This window comes from Bos indicus x Bos taurus, chromosome 25 (assembly GCF_003369695.1).
Source record: "Bos indicus x Bos taurus breed Angus x Brahman F1 hybrid chromosome 25, Bos_hybrid_MaternalHap_v2.0, whole genome shotgun sequence".
NCBI classification, from domain to species: Eukaryota; Metazoa; Chordata; class Mammalia; order Artiodactyla; family Bovidae; genus Bos; species Bos indicus x Bos taurus.
This window is the reverse complement of record NC_040100.1, coordinates 28,121,287-28,142,516: the sequence shown is the minus strand read 5'-3', so window position 1 is coordinate 28,142,516 and position 21,230 is coordinate 28,121,287. Positions and strand designations below refer to the sequence as shown.

General features: G+C 48.1%; 1 protein-coding gene across 4 annotated transcripts in view; it reads left to right on the top strand.

Moving 5' to 3' along the window:
* ABCC1 (ATP binding cassette subfamily C member 1) overlaps positions 1-21,230 on the top strand; it is a 152,075-nt gene that overhangs the window by 39,373 nt on the left and 91,472 nt on the right. For all 4 annotated transcript variants that reach the window (XM_027528199.1, XM_027528197.1, XM_027528198.1 and 1 more), the window contains exons 2-5: positions 8,987-9,163; positions 12,029-12,154; positions 14,669-14,806; positions 15,975-16,100. In XM_027528199.1, the coding sequence (XP_027384000.1) occupies positions 8,987-9,163; positions 12,029-12,154; positions 14,669-14,806; positions 15,975-16,100 (567 nt within the window). The remainder of the gene's footprint in view (positions 1-8,986; positions 9,164-12,028; positions 12,155-14,668; positions 14,807-15,974; positions 16,101-21,230) is intronic.

Genomic DNA, 21,230 nt, shown 5'->3' with positions numbered 1-21,230 from the left:
TTTGTTTCCCAGTGGTGGAGCGGACTGTGGCTCAGATCATAAACTCCTTATTGCCAAATTCAGATTTAAATTGAAGAAAGTAGGGGAAACCACTAGACCAGGTATGACCTAAATCAAATCTTTTACGATTATACAGTGAAAGTGACAAATAGATTCAAGGGATTAGGTCTAATAAGAGTGCCTGAAGAACTGTGGGCAGATGTTCCTGACATTGTACAGGAGGCAGAGATCAAGACCATCCCCAAGAAAAAGAAATGCAAAGAGGCAAAATGGTTGAGGAGGCCTTGCAAATAGCTGAGAAAGCAAGAGAAGCTAAAGGCAAAGGACAAAAGGAAAGATATACCCATTTGAATGCAGAGTTCCAAAGAATAGCAAGGAGAGATAAAGCCTTCCTCAGTGATCAATGCAAAGAAATAGAGGAAAAGAATAGAATGGGAAAGACTAGAGATCTCTTCAAGAAAATTAAGGTACCAAGGGAACATTTCATGCAAAGATGGGCTCAATAAAGGACAGAAATGGTACGGACCTAACAGAAGCAGAAGATATTAAGAAGAGGTGGCAAGAATACACAGAAGAACTGTACAAAAAAGATCTTAATGACCCAGATAACCCCAATGGTGTAATCACTCACCTAGAGCCAGACACCCTGGATTTCAAAGTCAAGTGGGCCTTAGGAAGCATCATTATGAACAAAGGTAGTGGAGGTGATGGAATTCCAATTGAACTATTTCAAGTCCTAAAAGATGATGCTGTGAAAGTGCTGCACTCAATATGCCAGCAAATTTGGAAAACTCAGCAGTGGCCACAGGCCTGGAAAAGGTCAGTTTTCATTCCAATCCCCCCAAAAAAGGCAATGCCAAAGAATGTTCAAACTACTGCACAATTGCACTCATCTCACACGCTAGCAAAATAATGCTCAAAATTCTCCAAGCTAGGCTTCAACAGTACATGAACCATGAGCTTCCAGATGTTCAAGCTGGATTTAGAAAAGGCAGAGGAACCAGAGATCAAATTGCCAACATCCATTGGATCATCAGAAAAACGAAAGTTCCAGAAAAGCATTTACTTTTGCTTTATTGACTATGCCAAAGCCTTTGATTGTGTGGATCATAACAAACTGTGGAAAATTCTTCAAGAGATGGGAATACCAGACTACCTTACCTGCCTCCTAAGAAATCTGTATGCAGGTCAAGAAGCAACAGTTAGAACTGGACATGGAACAGCAGACTGGTTCCAGGTTGGGGAAGGAGTAAGTCAAGGCTGTATATTGTCACCCTACTTATTTAACTTATATGCAGAGTATATTATCTGCATGAGAAATGTTGGACTGGATGAAACACAAGCTGGAATCAAAATTGCCAGGAGAAATATCAATAACCTCAGACACACAGATGACACCACCCTTATGGCAGAAAGTGAAGAACTAAAGAGCCTCTTGTTGAAAGTCAAAGAGGAGAGTGAAAAAGCTGGCTTAAAACTCAACATTCAGAAAACTAAGATCATGGCATCCAGTCCCATCACTTCATAGCCAATAGATGGGAAAACATTGGAAACAGTGTCAGACTTTATTTTTTTGGGCTCCAAAATCACTGCTAGTGACTGCAGCCGTGAAGTTAAAAGATGCTTGCTCCTTGGAAGAAAAGCTATGACCAACTTAGACAGCATATTAAAAAGCAGAGACATTACTTTGCCAACAAAGGTCTGTCCAGTCAAAGCTATGGCTTTTCCAGTATTCATATATGGATGTGAGAGTTGGACTATAAAGAAAGCTAAGTGCTGAAGAATTGATGCTTTAGAACTGTGGTGTTGGAGAAAGCTCTTGAGAGTCCCTTGGACTGCAAGGAGATCCAACCAGTCCATCCTAAAGGAAATCAGTCCTGAATATTCATTGAAGGACTGATGCTGAAGCTGGAAACTCCAATCTTTTGGCCACCTGATGCGAAGAACTGACTCATTGGAAAAGACCCTGATGCTGGGAAAGATTGAAGGCGGGAGGAGAAGGGGATGACAGAGGATGAGATGGTTGGATGTCATCACCGACTCTATGGCCATGAGTTTGGGCAAGCTTTGGGAATTGGTAATGTACAGGGAAGCCTGGCGTGCTGTAGTCCCTGGGGTCACAAAGAGTCGGACCCAACTGAGCGACTGAACTGAACTGATGGAAGCTCAGCAGAATCAGGGCAGTGTTCCAACCAGCTTGATTTCTGGAACTCCCTGTGTGAGGAGGCAGAGACCCTAGGGAGGAAAACTAGGTTTAGCTGTCGTCTCTGAGATTGGGGGCAGCAAGTAGCTGGTGGTCTCCATGAATCCTCCTTCCTTAAGCCTTTTAATGGCCCTCAGCATTCCCTGTTTCCCCCGGAAACCCTTAGTAGAGGGGATCCCACTGCCTGTCTCCAGGAGTTATCAAGGGCATCGGGGCAGGGATCAGTTTCCTTGGACAGTTGTTGTTCAGTCACTAAATCTCGTCTGACTCTTTCTTGACCCCATGGGCTGTAGCCCTCTAGGCTCCTATGTCCATGGGATTTCCCAGGCAGGAATGCTGGAGTGAGTTGCCATTTCCTTCTCCAGGGGATCTTCCCCACCCAGGGATTGAACCCTGGCTTCCTGCATTGGAAAGCAGATTCTTCACCACTGAGCCACCAGGGAAGCCCCCTTTGGACAAAGGATTCATCAGAGACCTGGCCAGTGAGGAACACACCAGAGGCCCCTGACCTTGTTACATCACTGCTGTGACAGTTGTGGTCAGGGCCACTATTGCTGGGTGTCCGTGGAGGTAGTGCAAGTTCAAGGTCACAGTCAAATTTCCTCTTCTCAAGCCCTGCCTCCTTCCTCCTCTGCCCTCTCAGTCAGGGCTGGCTATCTGGCTCTGGGGAGGAAGCTGCCTTCTGAAGAATAAACCCAAACCCCTTCCTTTGCTAAGCATTTCTCCGACCTCTCCTTCCCCGGAGTTCTGTGTCCTCGGGTGCTCCCGAGTTTCCGCTTGCTCACTTCCGAACTCGAATTTTTCTTTGTCTTTGAAGCTTCCTAATGCTAGGCAGCGCTGAGGGTGGCGGTGGTGATTATTATTAATTATTGGTCTGCAGCTAATAGCCACCACTTACTACCTCTAGACCATGCCAGCTGGTACAAAGCACAGACCCGTTTGATAGTTCTTCCAGGCCTGCATGTTTTTCCCTGGCCACATTGGTAAGGAGATGGAGGCTTGGAGACATTAAGTGACCCGCCCAGGTGCAACTGTGGTCAGTGCCTGACTTTTAATCCACATCCATCTGACCAGAAAGCCAGGGTCATAGTCAAGTTCTACCTGGATGGATTGTTTCCTGAAAAACAAAGTAGCAAATAATGCTGGGGACGGGAGGCATGGTTTGGGTCATTTGTTTACTTAGTAACCTCTGGGTCCCTGCTAGGTGAGGAGGAGAAGAGTCAGAAGTCCTGGCAGGACAGATGTACTGATGGACAAGTAAGTCATCATTGCAGTGTTGGGGGGCTGTTCTCATAGTTTGGAGAGTGAGGCTGCTCTTTTTTTTTTTTTAATAATTTTGTTTATTTGTTTTGGCTATGCTGGGTCTTTGTTGCTGCTTTTCTCCAGTTGCAGTGAGTGGGGTCACTCTCTAGTTGCAGTGCCTAGACTTTTCACTGCGGAGGCTTCTCTTGTTGCAGAGCCACGGGTTCTAGGCAGGCGGGCTCCAGGAGTTGCGGCTCCCGGGCTCTAGAGCTCAGGCTCAGTAGTTGTGGTGTGTGGGCATTAGTTGCATCACAGCCTGTGTGATCTTCCTGGATCAGGGATCAAACCTGTGTCTCCTGAATTTCAGGTGGATTCTTTGGCACCCCACTCCAGTACTCTTGCCTGGCAAATCCCATGGACGGAGGAGCCTGGTAGGCTGCAGTCCATGGGGTCGCTAAGAGTCAGACGTGACTGAGCGACTTCACTTTCACTTTTCACTTTCATGCATTGGAGAAGGAAATGGCAACCCACTCCAGTGTTCTTGCCTGGAGAATCCCAGGGACGGCAGAGCCTGGTGGGCTGCTGTCTATGGGGTTGCACAGAGTCGGACACGACTGAAGTGACTTAGCAGCAGCAGCAGCTTTACCACTGAGCCACCAGGAAAGCCCAGGAGAAAGGCTTCTTAAAGGAGGTGTCTCTGAGTTGGATTTTGAAGGATGAGTAGGAGTTTGCTACTATGAAAAGGCAGGAAGAGCATCTAGCAAGACATATCCCAAAGCATCAATCATTGGATCAGCAATTGGGGAATGCATTAAAGGCGGGGACCACAGGCCTTCCTAAATCTCTAGTTCCTTGAACGGTGCCTGACACAGGCTTGATAAATGCTTCTTTGAATGAATAGCCAAGTTAACACATTGGGAAATGGGGCGGGAGAAATCGTAGAAGAAACAGATGGAGCTTGAATGTGGATGTGGAAGGCCTCATGAAGCAAGCAAGGATTGGCTCCGAAAGGTGATGGGAAACTATTGGAGGTTGTTACCCAGGGGAGATGGGTGTTCAGATCTGTCCCATTTAATAACTCATAGGTATTTAAGCCTATGGTTTTTCCTCTTAGGAGAAGAAACTGCTTTTAACACACAAAGTGGCAAAATCTTCAGTTTCATTCATCATTAAGAAGAAAGGAAGTGAAGCTACAGGGAGATATTTTCCACTATCAGATTGGCAGAGATCAAAAGCTTATAATATACTGTAGTTTGGGAAGCAATGACCCTGGTACTTTGTGTGGTGCAGAATAAACTGATGATACCCATTGGATTCAGCAACCGTTTAAATTTTAAATGCATACACCCTTTAATCCAGCAGGTCCACGTCTAGAAAGTTGTCTTACAAATGTGCTTGCTTTGTGTGAAATGAGGCACTTCCTAAATTTATTCACTGCTTCATTGTAAGAGCAGCCTAGTGCCCCGTTAGCTGATTATATAAGGTCAAGCCCATCCATATGAGGAAAGACAAAACAGCTGGAGCAAAGGATGAGGAAATGTGCAGAGTAGAATAATCTCTCTGATCTGTTCTTAAGAGATGAAAGGATGGTACAGAACAGGGTATGGAGTATGTTTCTCTCCATATGATTACAGAAGATATGTATTTATTTTTGTTATAGATGCATAAAATGTTTCCTGGAAGGATACAGAAGAAACGGATGGTGTCGCCTCTAGAGAGAGGGACCAGTCTGGGACCAGGAGGGGGAGGTAGCTTGTCACTTCTACCCTTTGTTCAAAAGAAATGAAGTTAAACTAGCAAGAATAAAGCAGATCTCTGGCACTGACAGAGATCGGTTTCTAATATTAAGGGGAAAAAAGTGAGGTGCCAAACAAGTATGTATTATGGCACCTTCGGGGGAAACAAAGTAGATAAACTATATTTGGAAGAATAACGATATATTGTTAGCAATATAGGAGTTTTGCCTGTGGGGTAGGAAGGGAGAGCTTTGAGTTCAGGGAGCAAGACTTATTTTTCAGTGTACCATTTTGGGTAGTTGGGGAAAGTTTAGCACAGAAATGTGTTACCTATTAAAAGGAAATTAATACGAAGAGAGGCCAAGTGGACACATTGGGAAATGGGGCGGGAGAAATTGTGGAAGAAACAGATGGATGAATGCCTGGGTGGACAGGTGGGTGGATGGATGCATGAGTCAGTGGGTGGGTAGGTGGGTGGGTGGATCACTGGATGGGTACATGGGTAGAGGAGGTGGGTGGGTGGATAGATAGGTAGATGGATGAATGACTTGGTGCCTGGATGGTGGGTGAGATGAGTGGATAATTATATCTGGATGCATGTGTAGATGTATAAGATAGAAAATGTATTTGGCTGTGGTGGGGAGGACTAGGTGAGGCCCAGAGGGTCTGGAAGCAGGGTGTGGCTAGCAAGCTACTGTAGCAGTCCAGTCAAGGAATAACTGGGGCAAGGATCAGGTGATTAAAATGTCTCATATATGAACCAAGCTTCTTATAGACATAGAGAAGTGAAGTGAAAGTCGCTCAGTTGTGTCCGACTCTTTGTGACCCCATGGACTTAGTCCATGGAATTCTCCAGGCCAGAATACTGGAGTGGGTAGCCTTTCCCTCCTCCAGCATATCTTCCCAACCCAGGGATCGAACCCAGGTCTCCCACCTTGAAGGCAGATTCTTTACCAGCTGAGCCACCAGGGAAGCCCTTCCTACAAGGGAAGTTATATATATAATTCTATATTAAGTTTCGGTATTGTTTTCTTAGTACAAAGGCAAATTCCTTTGGAATGAGTTTTTTCTGGCCAGAATCTGCTTTGATTATAATAACCACCAACAGTTAAATCCCCCTTTTCACCATCATCTTAAGAATTTTAGGTGTGAAATCAGTTAAAATAATTAGTCTTTGATATAAACTACTCCTCTCCATGATCAGGTAAATTATTTCCAAGGCTGTCTTCCAAGTGCCCAAGTCTACAGAGGCATGAACTTTGTCCTTTTTAGGGTTTCTTTGTGTCTAGAAGTTTCCTAGCTAAATTCCTTTGTCTGTGTTGACCTTTTAAAGTTTATTTTTCAATAATTCCTTGTTCTTGGTTCTGGAAAAATAACCATTTATATCATAGAATAATTATACCTCTGAAGAACCAGTTTGGGTACTTACTTAATACTAGATCTTTGTCTCTCTGTTTTTAAAGTCAAGTCTTTTCTTTTTCTTCTTCCTTTTTTTTTTTTCTTTAACCATCTTAACCATTTTTAAACCTAGATAGTGTATTAAAAAGGAGAGACATCACTTTTCTGACAAAGGTCGGTATAGTCAAAGCTTTGGTTTTTCCAGTTGCCATGTATGGATGTGAGAGTTGGACCATCAAGAAGGCTGAGTGCTGAAGAATTGATGGTTTTGAATTGTGGTGCTGGAGAAGATGTTTGAGAGTCCCTGGGACAGCAGGGAGATCAAACCAATCAATCCCAAAGGAAATCAGCCCTGAATATTCATTGGAAGGACTGATGCTAAAGCTGAAGCTCCAATATTTTGACCCCCTGATGGGAAGAGCCTACTCACTGGAAAAGACCCTGATGCTGGGAAAGATTGAGGGCAGGAAGAGAAGGGAGCGGCAGAGGATGAGCTGGTTGGATGGCATCATTGACTCAGTGGACGTGAGTTTGAGCAAACTCTGGGAGATAGTGAAGGACAGGGAAGCCTGGTGTGCTGCAGTCCATGGGGTTGCAAAGAGTTGGACATGACTGAGCGACTGAACAGCAGCAACCAGTTTTAAGTGTACATCTCAGTAGCATTAAGTATGCTTGCATTGGTACACATCTAGGTCTCTTTTATAAAGCTCAGAACATAGATTTTGATTGATCATCAAATGTAAAATGGTCCACTTATTCCCATTACTTTCTATTCTGTAATGTTCTTTGATGTGGCTTTAAAGCTTGCATGAAGTTTTAAGAATCCAGGTTCCTTGGAGTTCCTTGGTGGTCTCTCTTAATCTGATTCTGGGAAGGCTGTTGAAATCAGAGGTGTCTGGAGAGCAGATATCCAGTGGTGGGGAGACAGTGCTGTGGGGAGGGGGCTGCACGGGGACTGGCCGCTGGACGGCATGAACCTTACCCAAAGACTGGCTCCTCCCTAGTTCCTTCCACTGGCTGTGAAGCGGAAATCTGGGCCCAGTGCTGCCAGACTTTCTGGTTTTTTATTTTTTAGAGAGACACTGTAAATCCAACTTTTATGTGAAATTTCCTCATTTTTAAGTGTTGGCAGCTAAACTGAGATTTTTTTTTAAAAGGCATGTTTAAAGTACCAACAATAACTGCAGATCATCTCTGTGGGCCTAGTCAGCCTGGGAATCACCTGTTTCAGACCTCTAATTTTATCCCGCCTAATTATGGTAGAGATAGGAAATTGAAACCTCTGGATAGGGTAATACCTTTCCCCAAAGTCATATAACAAACAGTTCAGTGGTCAGATCAGGGCTTGAGTTAAAATTTCCATTACAGAAGTCTGAAGACTGGTTGAAGTTTTTTTCTTGGGCAGATAATACCTGCTCTATTTATGTATGTGTTTATCTTTTTACCTATTTGGCATTGTCTCTTATGCAATACAGGTGGCTTCTTAAAAAGATAAAAGTAAGACAGATTTGTTTCTCAGCCAGGATAACTTTGTGCTTAAACGCAGGAACTCCAGAATCGAATTGCCTGAGTCTGAGTCAGGCTCCAGGTCTTACCAAATAATGGGGTAGGTACTGTGAGATACTGGGCAAATCACTGAACCTCTCTGTGCTATAGTTTTCCCTTCTAAGAAAGAAATGATAAAGTAATTATAGAACTAAAGGAGATAATACATACAAAGAACTTAGAATAGGGCCTAGAACACAGAACTGCAATTTGGGTATTATCTATGGTGGTGGTGCTGTTGGTGGTCATGCTGCTGATGGTGATGCTGCTGATGGTGGATGATGGCGATGCTGATGCCAGTGACAAAGATGGTGGTGCTGATGATGGTGGATGATGGCGATGCTGATGCCAGTGATAAAGATGGTGGTGCTGATGATGACCGCTATAGTGATGCTGATGGTGCTGATGAAAGTGATCATGATGTGATCACTGTCATGCCATCACTGATGCATTGATACAGTGATATGGGGTCATAGGGATGATAAAGAAGAAAATATTAGAAAGCTCTTAATTCACAGGATTGTAAAGTAGGCATGATTTATGTGATTAAAGGATGAGTCGATTTATAGGAGAATACCCTTAAGGATTCCTTTAAGTGGTGGTCTCCATCTTTTGTACAATAATGGAACCTGTCCATTATTGTCTCAGGAACTTACCTGTGAGGGAAGGTGAGACATAACTTTCGTTTGTCATTCTTTGTTTGAAGTCTTTCTGGCTACTGATCTTTCCAGTTTGCCTGTTCTGCCTGGGAGGGCATCCTAGTTCCTAAACCCCACAGCAGGTAGCTTTGAACTCTACGCAGGCCCCTGGTCCACACTCCTGGGGGCGTCCTGTTTACCTGGGCCTGTGTTTGTGTCCGCAGGAGTGGAATGTCACGTGGAACACCAGCAACCCCGACTTCACCAAGTGCTTTCAGAACACCGTCCTCGTGTGGGTGCCTTGCTCTTTCCTCTGGGTCTGCTTCCCCTTCTACTTCCTCTATCTCTCCCACCATGACCGGGGCTACATTCAGATGACACATCTCAACAAAGCCAAGACTGTAAGTCTCGTGGGGTTTTATTATGATGTGCGTGCGTATTGGGGGGTGGGGTGTGTGCTGCGGTAGGGAAGACTGCTTGTGATAACTGACATGTTCCTTCTGCTTAATTCCCCTGAACTGCCTTTTACTAGGACACAGAATAATAATGTGGTGAATAAAGCCTGGGGCTCTGAATTCAGACGTGGGTTCAGATGTTGGCATTGCCACTTATTAGCTATATGACCTTGAGCAAATTTCTTTCTTCTTCCAGTTTTATTGAGATCTAACTGACAAACAGCACTGTATTAAGTTTAAGTGTACAGCACAATGATTTGACTTACATAGGTCATGAAGTGATTATCGCAGTAAATTTAATGAACATGCACCATCCCATATAGATACAAAATTAAAGAAATGGGAAGAAATTTTTTTTTTAAGAATTTTTTTTCCTTGAGCAAATTTCTTAACCTCCCTGAGCCTCAGTTTCCCCATGATTGCAGTGGGGGTGATATAATCTATCTCACAAGATTATATGGAGGTCTTCCTCCCTGACCAAGGATGTCTTTTTAATTAAAAAAAAATTTTTTTTTAATCTTGAAATAGTTTCAAACTGCAGAAAAGTTGCAAGGATAATATTAAATACTCCCTCAGCCCTGAATACCCATTATTTATAGTCACCGATTTTTAACATTCTGCCACATTTAACATTTTAGCATCTTCTTACTCTCTTTGCTCTCTCCGTATACACACAGTATTTATTTTTTTCTGAATTATTTGAGAAAAGCTACCATCCACCATGCCTCTTTGCCCCTTCTTCAGTGTATGTTTTATCGAAAAAAGGATATTCTGTTATGTAACAACAGCACAATTAAATGTAGGAAATGTAACGTGGACACAATACTTTAAAAGAAAAAATAAAAACTACTATGTATATTCCACTTTTGTCCCTTACCAAAAGGGACAAGGATGCTTGTCCTTTCTAGCATCCCCTCCTCCTCCCCCCAATTCAGGGTCATTCATTGCACTTAGTCACACTGTTTCTTTATTTTTCTGTTATTTTGGAAGAACTTTTCACCATTTTTTTTTTTTTTTTATCATGCTGACATATTTGGAGAACATGGGCCAGTTAATTTAGAGTCAGTTTCTCAACTTGGGCTCTTGGGACCATGTGTTCTCACGGTTTGATTCACTAATGCCTGTCTGGCTGGAGAACTACAAAAGGGCCACGGGGTCCTTCTCTGGGGTACATCTAAGGTCACGTGGTATCCATATGCCCCTCATTGATGGGCTTAATTTTGGTCATCTGGTCAGTGAGTCTGTTTCTCCACTCTACAGGTGCTGGTATGCCCCTTGTAAGAATGAGCTTTCTGGGGGAGACACATGAAGGGCATGTATATATCCTGTATGTGTGTGTGTGTGCATTCCACTTTCTCCTCTTAGCATGTGTCTCTCTGTCCTTTATTAAAGCCCCATTTCCCGAGATTGATTTCCATAAGCCCTTGGCAAACAGGTAAACTTGAATGATTTTACCAAAGCTGTCCCCTTGCCTGTGATACCATTGGTCAGACCACATTCCAAGCCCATCTCACCATGCTGTCTGCTCCCCTGTCTTCAGCTGGATCTGGTGTCTTCCTCTTAGACCTCTGGCAGCACTTTGTACTTTTCATGGAGAGCAACCTCTCCCTTTAACGTGTAAACCAGAGGACTTCCCTGGTGGTCCAGTGGCTAAGACTCCATGCTCCCAGGGCAGGGGACCCTGAGCTCAATCCCTTAGGGGAACTAGATCCCACATGCCACAACTAAGGCAAGGCACAGCCAAAGAAATAAAAATATTTTTTAAACAACTGTAAGATTTTGTCTGTGCCTTGCTGAGAAACACTCTAGTAACTTCTCATCCTAGGGAGTAAAACCTGGACGTCTGCTCAGTGGCCCAGCTTCATGTGGCTCCAGGCTCCTCTTAAGCCACCTCCTGTCACACCCACGGCTCATGCCACAGCAGGCATGAACCTGCTGAATACATTTCTGCCTCAGGACCTTTGCACTTGCTTTGCCTTCTACCCGAATTGTTCTCTCCCTCAAGTAGTCACCGTTGGCTCTTCACCAGATGTCACCTGATGGGAGAGGCCTTCTCTGACCACCCTATCTTATCTGTTTTATTTCTTCTTCCTGATGGCTCAGATGGTAAAGAATCTGCCTGCAAGGCAGGAGACCCAGGTTCCATCCCTGGGTTGGGAAGATCCCCTGGAGAAAGGCATGGCTACCCACTCCAATATTCTTGTCTGGAGAATTCCGTAGACGGAGGAACCTGGGGGTGGGCAGCTACAGTCCATGGTTTCATAAAGAGTCAGGCACCACTGAGAGACTAACACTTTCACTTTTCACGCCACTCATTCCTCTCTAGCGTTATACTGTGTATTTTTCGGTTCATCTCTTGCCTGTTCTATCCACTGGAATCACAGCTCCGTGAAAGCAGTGACTTCTGTCTGTTTTATTCATCGTTCTATCCTTCACATCTGTGGCCCATAGGAGGCCCCAGTAAATTTTGGTTGGCTTAATATTGTTGGATGAATGGCCATCGTGTGAGGGCCCCCATGTAGTTCATGGATGTCGATAAGTCAGAGACTTGAGTCTTCAGGTGCTGGGGAGAATAGGACAGACAGAGTCATGGCTGGGGTACAGAGGAGACACAGACCAGCATGGGACGGCATGGATACTGGCTCACCCTGCCTAGGACTTGACTGGATCCCAGAGGATGTATACTGTGTCTGAAGACCACAGGCAATGGTTAGGGGGTAGCCGGTTCCTCCGAGGCTGAGCTTTTTGCAGGGATGCTGGGGGAAGTTCCAGGGCTGTCCATTGTAAGATGTGCACATACTTCTCTTCCAGGCCTTGGGGTTTTTGCTATGGATCGTCTGCTGGGCAGACCTCTTCTACTCTTTCTGGGAAAGAAGTATGGGCAAGCTCCTGGCCCCAGTGTTCCTGGTCAGCCCAACCCTCTTGGGCATCACCATGGTAAGTAGTGGCCGCCATTTGGAAATGAGAAGATCTTACAGTAGAAATACGGGTGTCTTGGGTGAATTTGGTTTGGTCTTGATGGGAGGAGGGAGGAAAGGATGATGGAACTTAGGCGTAAAGAATGAGCAGGATGTTAAAGTTGAAGGGGCTAGAGATAGGGAGGATCCAGTGGCGAGACCAGCACGTGCAAGTGATCTGGGGTCAGAGCAGGGGAGACTGAGCGTTGGCCAGTGTGGCTGGGGCAGAGGCAGTGAGGAGGGGCGCAGGGGCACTGGAAGGGCAGGGGGCTGACTCTGAAGGACCTTGAGCTGCAGGGTGAGCGGGATTTGCCTTGTTTTTCAGTCCCAGAGTTGGGTTTCCAGACCTTTTCTGTGCCACACACCCCTTTCTTCTTTGCCAGTCTGGTCTCAGAATAGTGTTCTTAAAATCATCAAACACACAGGCTTGTGGAGGAAACCAGTCATACACACATATGTGTATGTATGAAGATCTTAATGAGGTCCATTTATGTTTTTACTTGAGGTTTATTTTGCATAGGGTAAAATTCACTTTTTTCCTTGAACCATTGATGAGCTTTGATAAACCGATACTGTCAGGTAAGCACCATGCCCACAATGGAGATTCACAGCAACACAACAATTCATAGCCCCCCGAAACCTCCCTCATGCTGCCCTTGCCCTCCCCCACTCCCCAACTCCCGCTATATTTTCTGCCCCTGTGACTTTGCCTTTTCCAGAAAATCATGTGCATGGAACCCTGCAGGCTGGAGCAGTTGGAGTCTGACTTCTCAGCCTCTGCTGTTCCAAAGACCTTTATTTTATTTTATTTTTTTCCACAATTGCTCAGTGTGTTTGATTGTATGGACTGTATAGATTCTTCAGTTGCAGGACATTTGGGCTGGGAAACCAGTTATCTTTAATCACAGTTTGCAAAAGAGTAAACAGCAAAAATATGGGCTTCTTTATCAGTGCATCTCAACTCAGGGTCCACCAGCAGGTGTGAGACCTCCTTAGTTTCCAGACAGCAGCCCAGCGTCCACGGTAGCTGGAGGAGAGGCCTTTCGCTTTTTGTCTTCGGGTGTGACTTCTAGTGGTGACGGAGCCCCGGGCACTGCTGGTGCCATTGAGCTTTGTTGCTTTCCATTGTCATTGGTGGTGCTGATGAGGGAAAGCGAAGCTATGATTGTTTCCCGTCCGAGTTCATGGACCCCCTGGCTTCTATCCAGAGCCTCATGGACCCTGGGTTAAAACCCCTCACCCGAAAGGGAAAGGTGTGGCATGGCAGGCTGTGCTTATTTAAGAGCTGAGCGTGGTGAGAATGGGTTGTGAGCAAGAGTGGAAGCTGGGAGGCCAGTAGGGGCCCAGGGGCACCTGGGCCAGGGGCATGGAGGCTGAGACCAGAGTGAGTGGTGGGTCAACTGAGGGTGGCCTTGGTGGCAGAGCCAGGTGTGTTGCTGATGGAGAGCTGCAGGGAGGGAAGGAGACGAGAGGACCGGGGATGAGAACAGACATCCAGGTTTCTGGCAGCTGGGGGCTGAGGGGCAGTGCTGTGGGTGCCCATAGCTCCTTGGGAGTCGGGTTCATGACTGTGGCCAGCATTGGGGTCTGCCTTCAGAGGGCTGTCTGCGGAAGGGCAGGGGCATCTCCTTCTTTCAAGGAAAAGTGGTTTCATCGTTCTTTCTCCTCGATCACTGAGTCACATGTAAAACGGAAGTCATAGCTCAGGGTACCAGGAAATGAATCCCCCCCTCACCGTCATTCTAATGAAGTTCCGTGAAGACAACTATGTATCTGTCTGTAGCAGGTTGAGTAAGTTTCCTGATCTGCAAACTGGGGCTGAAAACAGGTTGCACTGAGTCAGTGCAGGTGAGTGCGTCCTAGAGGCAGAGCAAAGAGAGGCTCAGTAAAGGAGAGCGGTTACCACTGCTGCCCGAGGCAGACGAGCCCACTGCATCAGGCTGGACTTCCTTCTCTAAAGCAGGGGGTGGCGCGCAGCCTGTTTTTGTAAATAAAGTTTTATTGGCAGGTGACCATAACCACTCTTCCCTGTCTCATGGGAGGCTGCTTTCATGCTACACTGCAGATGGGAGTGGTTGTGAAAGAATCTCCATGGCCCACAAATCCTAAAATATTTACTCTCTGGTCCTTTAAGAAAAAGCGTGCTGATTTCTGTGATAAACTGAGCTCCCTGCCCGTGCCACCCTCTCTCCTCCCGCCCCCAACTTTTCCATCCCTTCCTGGATCTTGTTACATTCTCATGGCTTTCGAGATGAATACTGTTGTCAACTCCGTTTTGCAGATGAGGCAGCAGAGGCTCAGAGAGGTTTGGTGACACGCCCAAGGTCACCCAGCGAGGCGAGAGCAGAGCTGGGTCTGGAGCCAGGCCATTCTGCTACCACCGTCCTGGGGGCAGCCCTCCTCTGGGCCCTGCATCTGCCAGGCCCCAGACTGGGGAGGCCGTGGGGACCCGACCTTCTCCTGACAACTCTTGTCGCATGCTTTTCTCTTCCAGCTGCTTGCTACCTTTTTAATTCAGATCGAGAGAAGGAGGGGAGTCCAGTCCTCAGGGATCATGCTCACTTTCTGGCTTATAGCCCTACTGTGTGCCCTTGCCATCCTGAGATCCAAAATCATGACTGCCTTAAAAGAGGTAAGTGTGACCTCGTTCCATGTCTTCCTTTAGCAGTGCCCGGGAGATGCCTGTTCCTTCTGTTCCATGGTTTCTCGCATGGAAACCATGCATTTCCTTGGGAACCAGAGAATGGCTACCACATGGGTCCAGCTTCTTCCCTGGGGATTTCCCTTCCCCCCATGCAACCTTAGTTCTAGAATCTTCTTTCCTCCAAGCCCCATTTGTCTGTGCCTCTGTCAGGGGCAGGAGCAGCAGGCAGATGCACACCATACTTTGAGCCTCTGTCAGTGGTGACAGCCGAGCAGGTCTGCTCTCTGTGTGTTTCATCTGGAATGCAGCCGTGTGGGGAGTGGTGTTTGCAGGGCGACTGCCCCTGGGGGGCCCTGGACTAGTTCCCACGTTGCGTTGGTGTCACTCTGGCTGGGAAGTGGCCCTTGTTGCTGCTCCTAGGAGTCGTGAAGAGCGGGTCATTTCAGACTGTCCCGCTGTTCCCTGCTGCCTTCGGGCTAATCGGAAGCTGGCATTAGGCAAAGCAAGGAGGAGAGACCAAACGTTTATTGAGCACCTACAATGTACCTTTCAGCGGTCTTTAATAGTGATGGCAGCTGCCATCTGTTGAGTTCGTGTTTTCAGAGTGCTAGGTCGGGGACTGAGTCTTTTTCGTGAATAATCTTACTGCCATCTCACAGTCACCCTGGCAGGGTGTCTCAGCCTCAGCAGGGATTGGCGTTTGGGGCCCGAGTCTTCCTTTTGTTTTGGGGGAGGGCTGTCCTGTGCTTTGCAGGATGTTGAGGGGCCGTGGCAGTAGCCCTCCCACCCCTGAACAGAAATGTCTCCAGAAACTGCCAGATGTTCACTGGAAGGCAAAGTTACCGCTCCTGTTGAGAGCCACTGATCTGTTTGTCGGTGGGGAAACTGAGGCACAGAGAGGTTAAGTAAGCTGATCAAGCCCCATGGCCATGGCCAGTGTGAGCTGAGCCAGGCCTTGAAGGTAGGTCTGATCCACTCCCAAGCCTGGGGCTCCTCTCCATGTCAGCTGGGCTGACCAGGCAGAGTGGACCACACCATGATGTAAACACCTGTCTTCTTTATCTTGAAGGGGCGATAACCCGGAAGATAACCCGCCCCCTGCAGCTGCTTCTAGAAAGTGATCTTTTCTCCTTCTCCTCCTTCCCCTCCTGTGCAGGATGCCCGAGTTGATGTCTTTCGCGACGTCACCTTCTACATTTACTTTAGCCTTGTGCTGATCCAGCTCGTGTTGTCCTGCTTCTCCGACCGCTCGCCCCTGTTCTCCGAAACCATCAACGACCCCGTAAGTGTGATCACAGATGAGCACAGAGACACGCATGTGTGCATGTGGGTGTGTGCAGAAGACACAGTATAGCTTACACTGATATGAGCCAGTACCGTCCACCTGGGAGCTCATCCTCTCTTCCCCAAACACTTGGCCATAGGTAACGTCTTCCTCCCTGCTTTACCAATGGAAAAACCAAGCCGCAGACGTGGCTGGAGGGTACTTAAGGAGGGTGTCCCATTCCTAGTTGTAAACAGCTGTGTCTTCCAGCCCATTTGGTGGGCATAGTGGTTTTAGACAGTACGAATGAACATTTAAATATCAGGAAATTCCACAGGCGTTCTTAACTGTCCAGGTTTTCTAGAAAAGTGTTGTGGCAGCGTTAATGCCATTAGGGTGGCCGCTCTTCTGTTGGTGGGAGGAACGTGGCTGTTCATCACCCTGGTCCTCCTCCTTTCTTCCTCCCCGCTTCCCTCCATGCCATTTCCCTTCCTCCTCCCCCGCACTCCCTTCTTCCATCCAGGCTGAGTGCCAGGCTCTGACCTGGGCACAGGGCTGTAGCAGTGAATAAAGCAGAATTCTTGCCACTTGGAGCTCATGTTTTCATGGGCAGGGGCACAAACAGTAGCCCAGGACCCAAGTATATATATCCTACCAGTTAGGTGGTGGTTAAAGCTGTGAAGAAAAACGCAAAGAAAGGAGGGGGAGATGATGGTTGGGGGTTGTGTGTGGTTTTGATAAAAGCAATCAGGGAAGCCCACCTTACCCGATCCCCCTCACTGGAGCAGAGACCTGAAGGAGCGAGGGAGCCAGCCAGGCAGGTATCCAAGGGGATAGGTTTGAGGTGCAGAGGCCCTGGGGCAGGGCTGCCATGAATGTTGCCATCACAGCAGGAAAGGCCGGAGCAGCTGGAGCTGCAAGAGGCAGGAGGAGGCTGGGGATGGCCTCCAAGAGGTGGGACAGTCACTTCTGGGCCTGGTGAACTGTTTGGATTTTGTTCCAAGAGGGATGGGTAGCTTTTGGAGCAATCATCTGATGCATTGTTCATGGTTAGTCAGCTGCTAATGGGTGAAATTGCAGTAGGAGCAGTTTTTGGATGTGGTTCTGTGGGGTTTGGCCTGGACCTCAGCAAAAGGCTGTGGCTGCTTTTGTGGGCGATGAAAGGACCTGGGTGGGAGCATCAGCTCAGAGGAGGCAGTGATGCTCCAGTGTGAGCTTTAGAAACTAGGGAGCATGTCACATCCTAGGAGAGGCCCTGTTCTGCCATCTCCCTGCTCTAGGAGGAGCTGGATTGGAGAAATTAGCAAAGTGTGTGTGGGTGTGTGTGTGTTCATATGTGTGTTTATGCACATAGGTGTGTATGCGTGAGGTGTGTACATGTACATGTATGCATGTGGATGTGTGTGAATGTGCGCATTTGTGTGTTTTTGTGGGTTTGTGTGTGTGTGTTGTGTACGTATAAAGTTCACAAGGGCAGCAGCCATGCGTGGGCACCAGGGGATCCGGCCCTTCCCTGGCACAGAGGAGAGGCTCAGATGTCTCTGGCTCTCATGTCTGCTGTTGATCGATGTTGATGTGCACGGGTGAGGGTAGATATCAGGCTCTTCTGTGGAGCTGGGGATCATAAGGAACAAGTCATAGCCCCCTGAGGGGCTGCAGACCCTGGGGTGCTCTGGGGTTAAACTGAGCCCGTGGGAGGCAGACAGGCCCACGTGCGGATCTTCCGATTCTTCAGGCTCGCTGTGGACTGTTGCTGATGCTTTATGGGGAATTACTGATTTCTGGTCCCCTCTGGGATCCAGATAAAATTCCTTTCCCTTCTCTCCTGGGTGTGTGCGCTCTGGGGTGACTCACAGAGCTGACTTCCTCCTCCCATTGAACTTCCTGCAGTTCCTGGGCGTGGGGCCTGCCCTGCCACCCTGGGGACTTAGAGCCTCAGTCTGATGGCATTGTGGTAACAGGAGGAGAGACTTGTTTTGGAGGCAGGCAGACCCTGGGCTTTAATTTCACTTGTGTCCCTTTATCCCTTCAGTAGATAATTCTTAGGTATTGGTTGTATATGGTGCTTGGTTCTGGGGACACAGCAGTGTGTGAAAAGATGTGGTCAGTGCCCTGCTGGGCTTATTTGTTACTGCCTAACACACCCACCCTGAATTTAGTGGCACAGGACGGCGACAGTCTTTCGTTAGGATGTTCCACAGGCCTGGGCATTGGCTGGGCTCAGCCGTGTGGTTCTCACTGAGGGTCTCTTCTGCAGTGGCCCTTGGATAGCAGCTGGAAGGCTTCCAGGCTCACAGGTCATGTGGTTAGTGCTGGCTCCTGGCTGAAGGCCCCACGTGATCTCCTCCCAGCTGCCTGGGCTTCCTTGCAGCCTGGCAGCTGGTCTGTAAGAGTGTGTATTCTGAGAGAGTGAACTCTAGACCTGGAGTGGCCAGGTCTCATTGTAGGACCAGCATGTGAGATGGCAGGTGATGCCTGGCTGTCTTTGAAAAATACTCTCTACCTCTCGCCCCCAGGGAAGCTTATTATCCTGTTGGCAGATCAGCCGACCATGACTGAGATGAAGACTGGGGATCAAGTTATGTGACTTTTGGATTTGACTTGGAGTGAGTCACTCCTCCTTAGTGTACCATCCTTGAAAACGGGTTGAGGCTCAGTTTGATGCCAGCTGCCCCCCACCACCCGCCACCCCGACCCACTCCCACCCCAGAGCCGAGGCCTGTGACCTGGGAGGAGGACATGTCAGGTGACACCTCTGCTGTCCCCTTGTCACTCTCTGGGCTGGCATCACAGTGGAGCCGGAAAGTGGGGCCGGTCCAGCCCCAGTCCCTGTCCCGTTCTCCGAGCAGCCGTCACATGTCGCCTGTCCTCAGCGAGAGTGGTCAGCCAAGCCCAGGGTCAGGTGGGGCTGGCGGTGCCGGCCCACTCCCCCTGCTGAGTCACCGAGCGCCGTCCTCCCCAGCTGGCCCCGTGCCCGATGTGTGACTCAGAGCCGTGTCCTGGCCCTGCTTCCTGGCGGGGCCGCTCCCCTCCGCATGCAGGCCTAGGGCCCAGGCCTCGGGGGCTTTCTGGGGCTCCTGCCTGTCCCCAGGGTCAGATCTTTTGATCTTCTGGCCCCGAGGCTACCACTTAGGGCGTGGGGTCAGGGTTGCCATCGGCAGTTGGGGGCATCAGGAGCAAATGTGGCAGGTAGTGGACCGCCTCCCCCCCCCGCCCCCCCCCCCGACTGCCACTTCTCACAGTGGGGGTCCTCGGACCGGCAGCATCAGCACCCCCACAGATGCACATTTGAAATGCAGAGTCTCAGGCCTGCCGAGTCCCGCTGAGTCAGGGTCTCGTTTTCACAACATCCCTGGCTGGTTCATGGTGGAAAAGCACCAGGTTAGCACATTCTTAAAAATTACTCAGCTCATTTGGTGGAAGAGGTATTTTTATTCCTGTTTCATAAATATGGAATATTTTACACGGAGCATTTCAAACCTGCAGAAAAGTTGGAAGATACAGTGAGTACTTGCCATCTACCTGCCAGCTAGATTGCCTACAAGTTAACATTTTGCTAAACTTGTTTTTATCACGTATCTGTCTAGCCAGCCAGCCGGCTAAGATTTTTGGTATTTAAAACTGACCTTGAAATAACACCAGTATCCTTCATCCGCACACCTAACCATGCGAATCATTAGCCAGAACTCAATATCTCTTTATGGTTCTATTTTGGGTTTTTTTTTTTTTTTCTTCTTCCTTCAAGTAAAATTACATAGTGACATTCCTGAATCTTAAGTTACCCATTTGATGAGTTCTGACAAATGATAACTCAAATTCCTGTCGAGACAGAATATCCCTGGAGCCCCAGGAAGTCCCCTCCTGTTCCTTCATGCCAGCCCTACCCCTTGCAGCCCAGAGGCCACTGCTGGGCATAGACTGTTAATGAGAACATGGGAAACTCCATTTCTAATTCCTTTCTCCACCGTTTAGTACTTCATTGTGCCAGGGGCTCTGCTGGGCTCTGAGTACCTAGAAATGAACAGACCTTGACCACCCCAAAGAAGAGATGGAGGAGGAGGCAGAGGGCCAATAAGCCAGTGCTGTGGGATGGATAGAGGGTTCCCAGGCAGGGAAGTGCTGGGGGCTATGGAGGAGCAAGGAGCCAGTGGTCCTGAAGTCAGCCCGGGGCCCCAGAGCTGGCATCCAGATGAGGGGATGCCTCGGGCCAGTAGGGTAGAAGGCTGGAAGATGGATGGGAAGGTTCTCCTGCTGGTGGAAACAGCATGTCCACAGGCCCAGCGGTGTGATGGAATCTGTGGGTGTTTGGGAACTGCATGGCCTTCTGCTTGGCTAAGTTAGGGGAGCCAGGGAGCTGAGCATGAAAGATCAAGGGTAGAATTGAGTGTCACCATATGGACTTGGAATTATAATCTGAGGGAAAGTTTCTCAGCTGGAGGTGGGTGACACACTCAGGTTGGAAGATCCCTCTTCTTTCGGATGATCCCTCTGGCTGAAAGGAGGGTGCAGGAGGCTGGTGGCACCATTACCGGAGCCCAGGCAGGTTGAGAGGAATGCTGTCCCGAAGAGTGACCCTGTTCAAAAGCCGAGGAAAGAAAACGGACAAGTTCATGGGAAAAGCACACGTGGTGTGTGTGCTATGGTAGAAGAAACTGTGGTCCTGAGCCTGGAGGAGATTTGCATAGCTGAGAAGCAGCAGAACAAACAAAGAACACCAGTGTCACACACTGTATCACCAGATTTCTTACTGTCAGACGTTTGGGTGGTTCTAATCAATAATAGCAGCCTTGTGTTAATAAAATTAATTTATTTAATCCTCACAGCAACCCAGCGTTGAGGTAGAACTATGAGTCTCCCCCCATTTTACAGATGGGAACGCTGAGTTCAGGGTGGTGTAGTGTCACCTAAGTTCATAGGGCTGGATCGGGGGGTGAGCCCTTCATACCTGAGCAGGCATCAGCATCACCTGGAGGGCTTGTTACAACTCAGATCATTGCTGGGTCCCCCCTGCCCCGCAGAGCTTCTGAGTCAGTCGGTCTGGGTGGAGCCCAAGCCTTTCTGTTTCTAACAACCCCCCAGGCCCGCAGATGCTGGTGATGAGGCGGGGTTTGAGAACCTCTGGTCTGAGCCACACTGCTGCTCACGCAT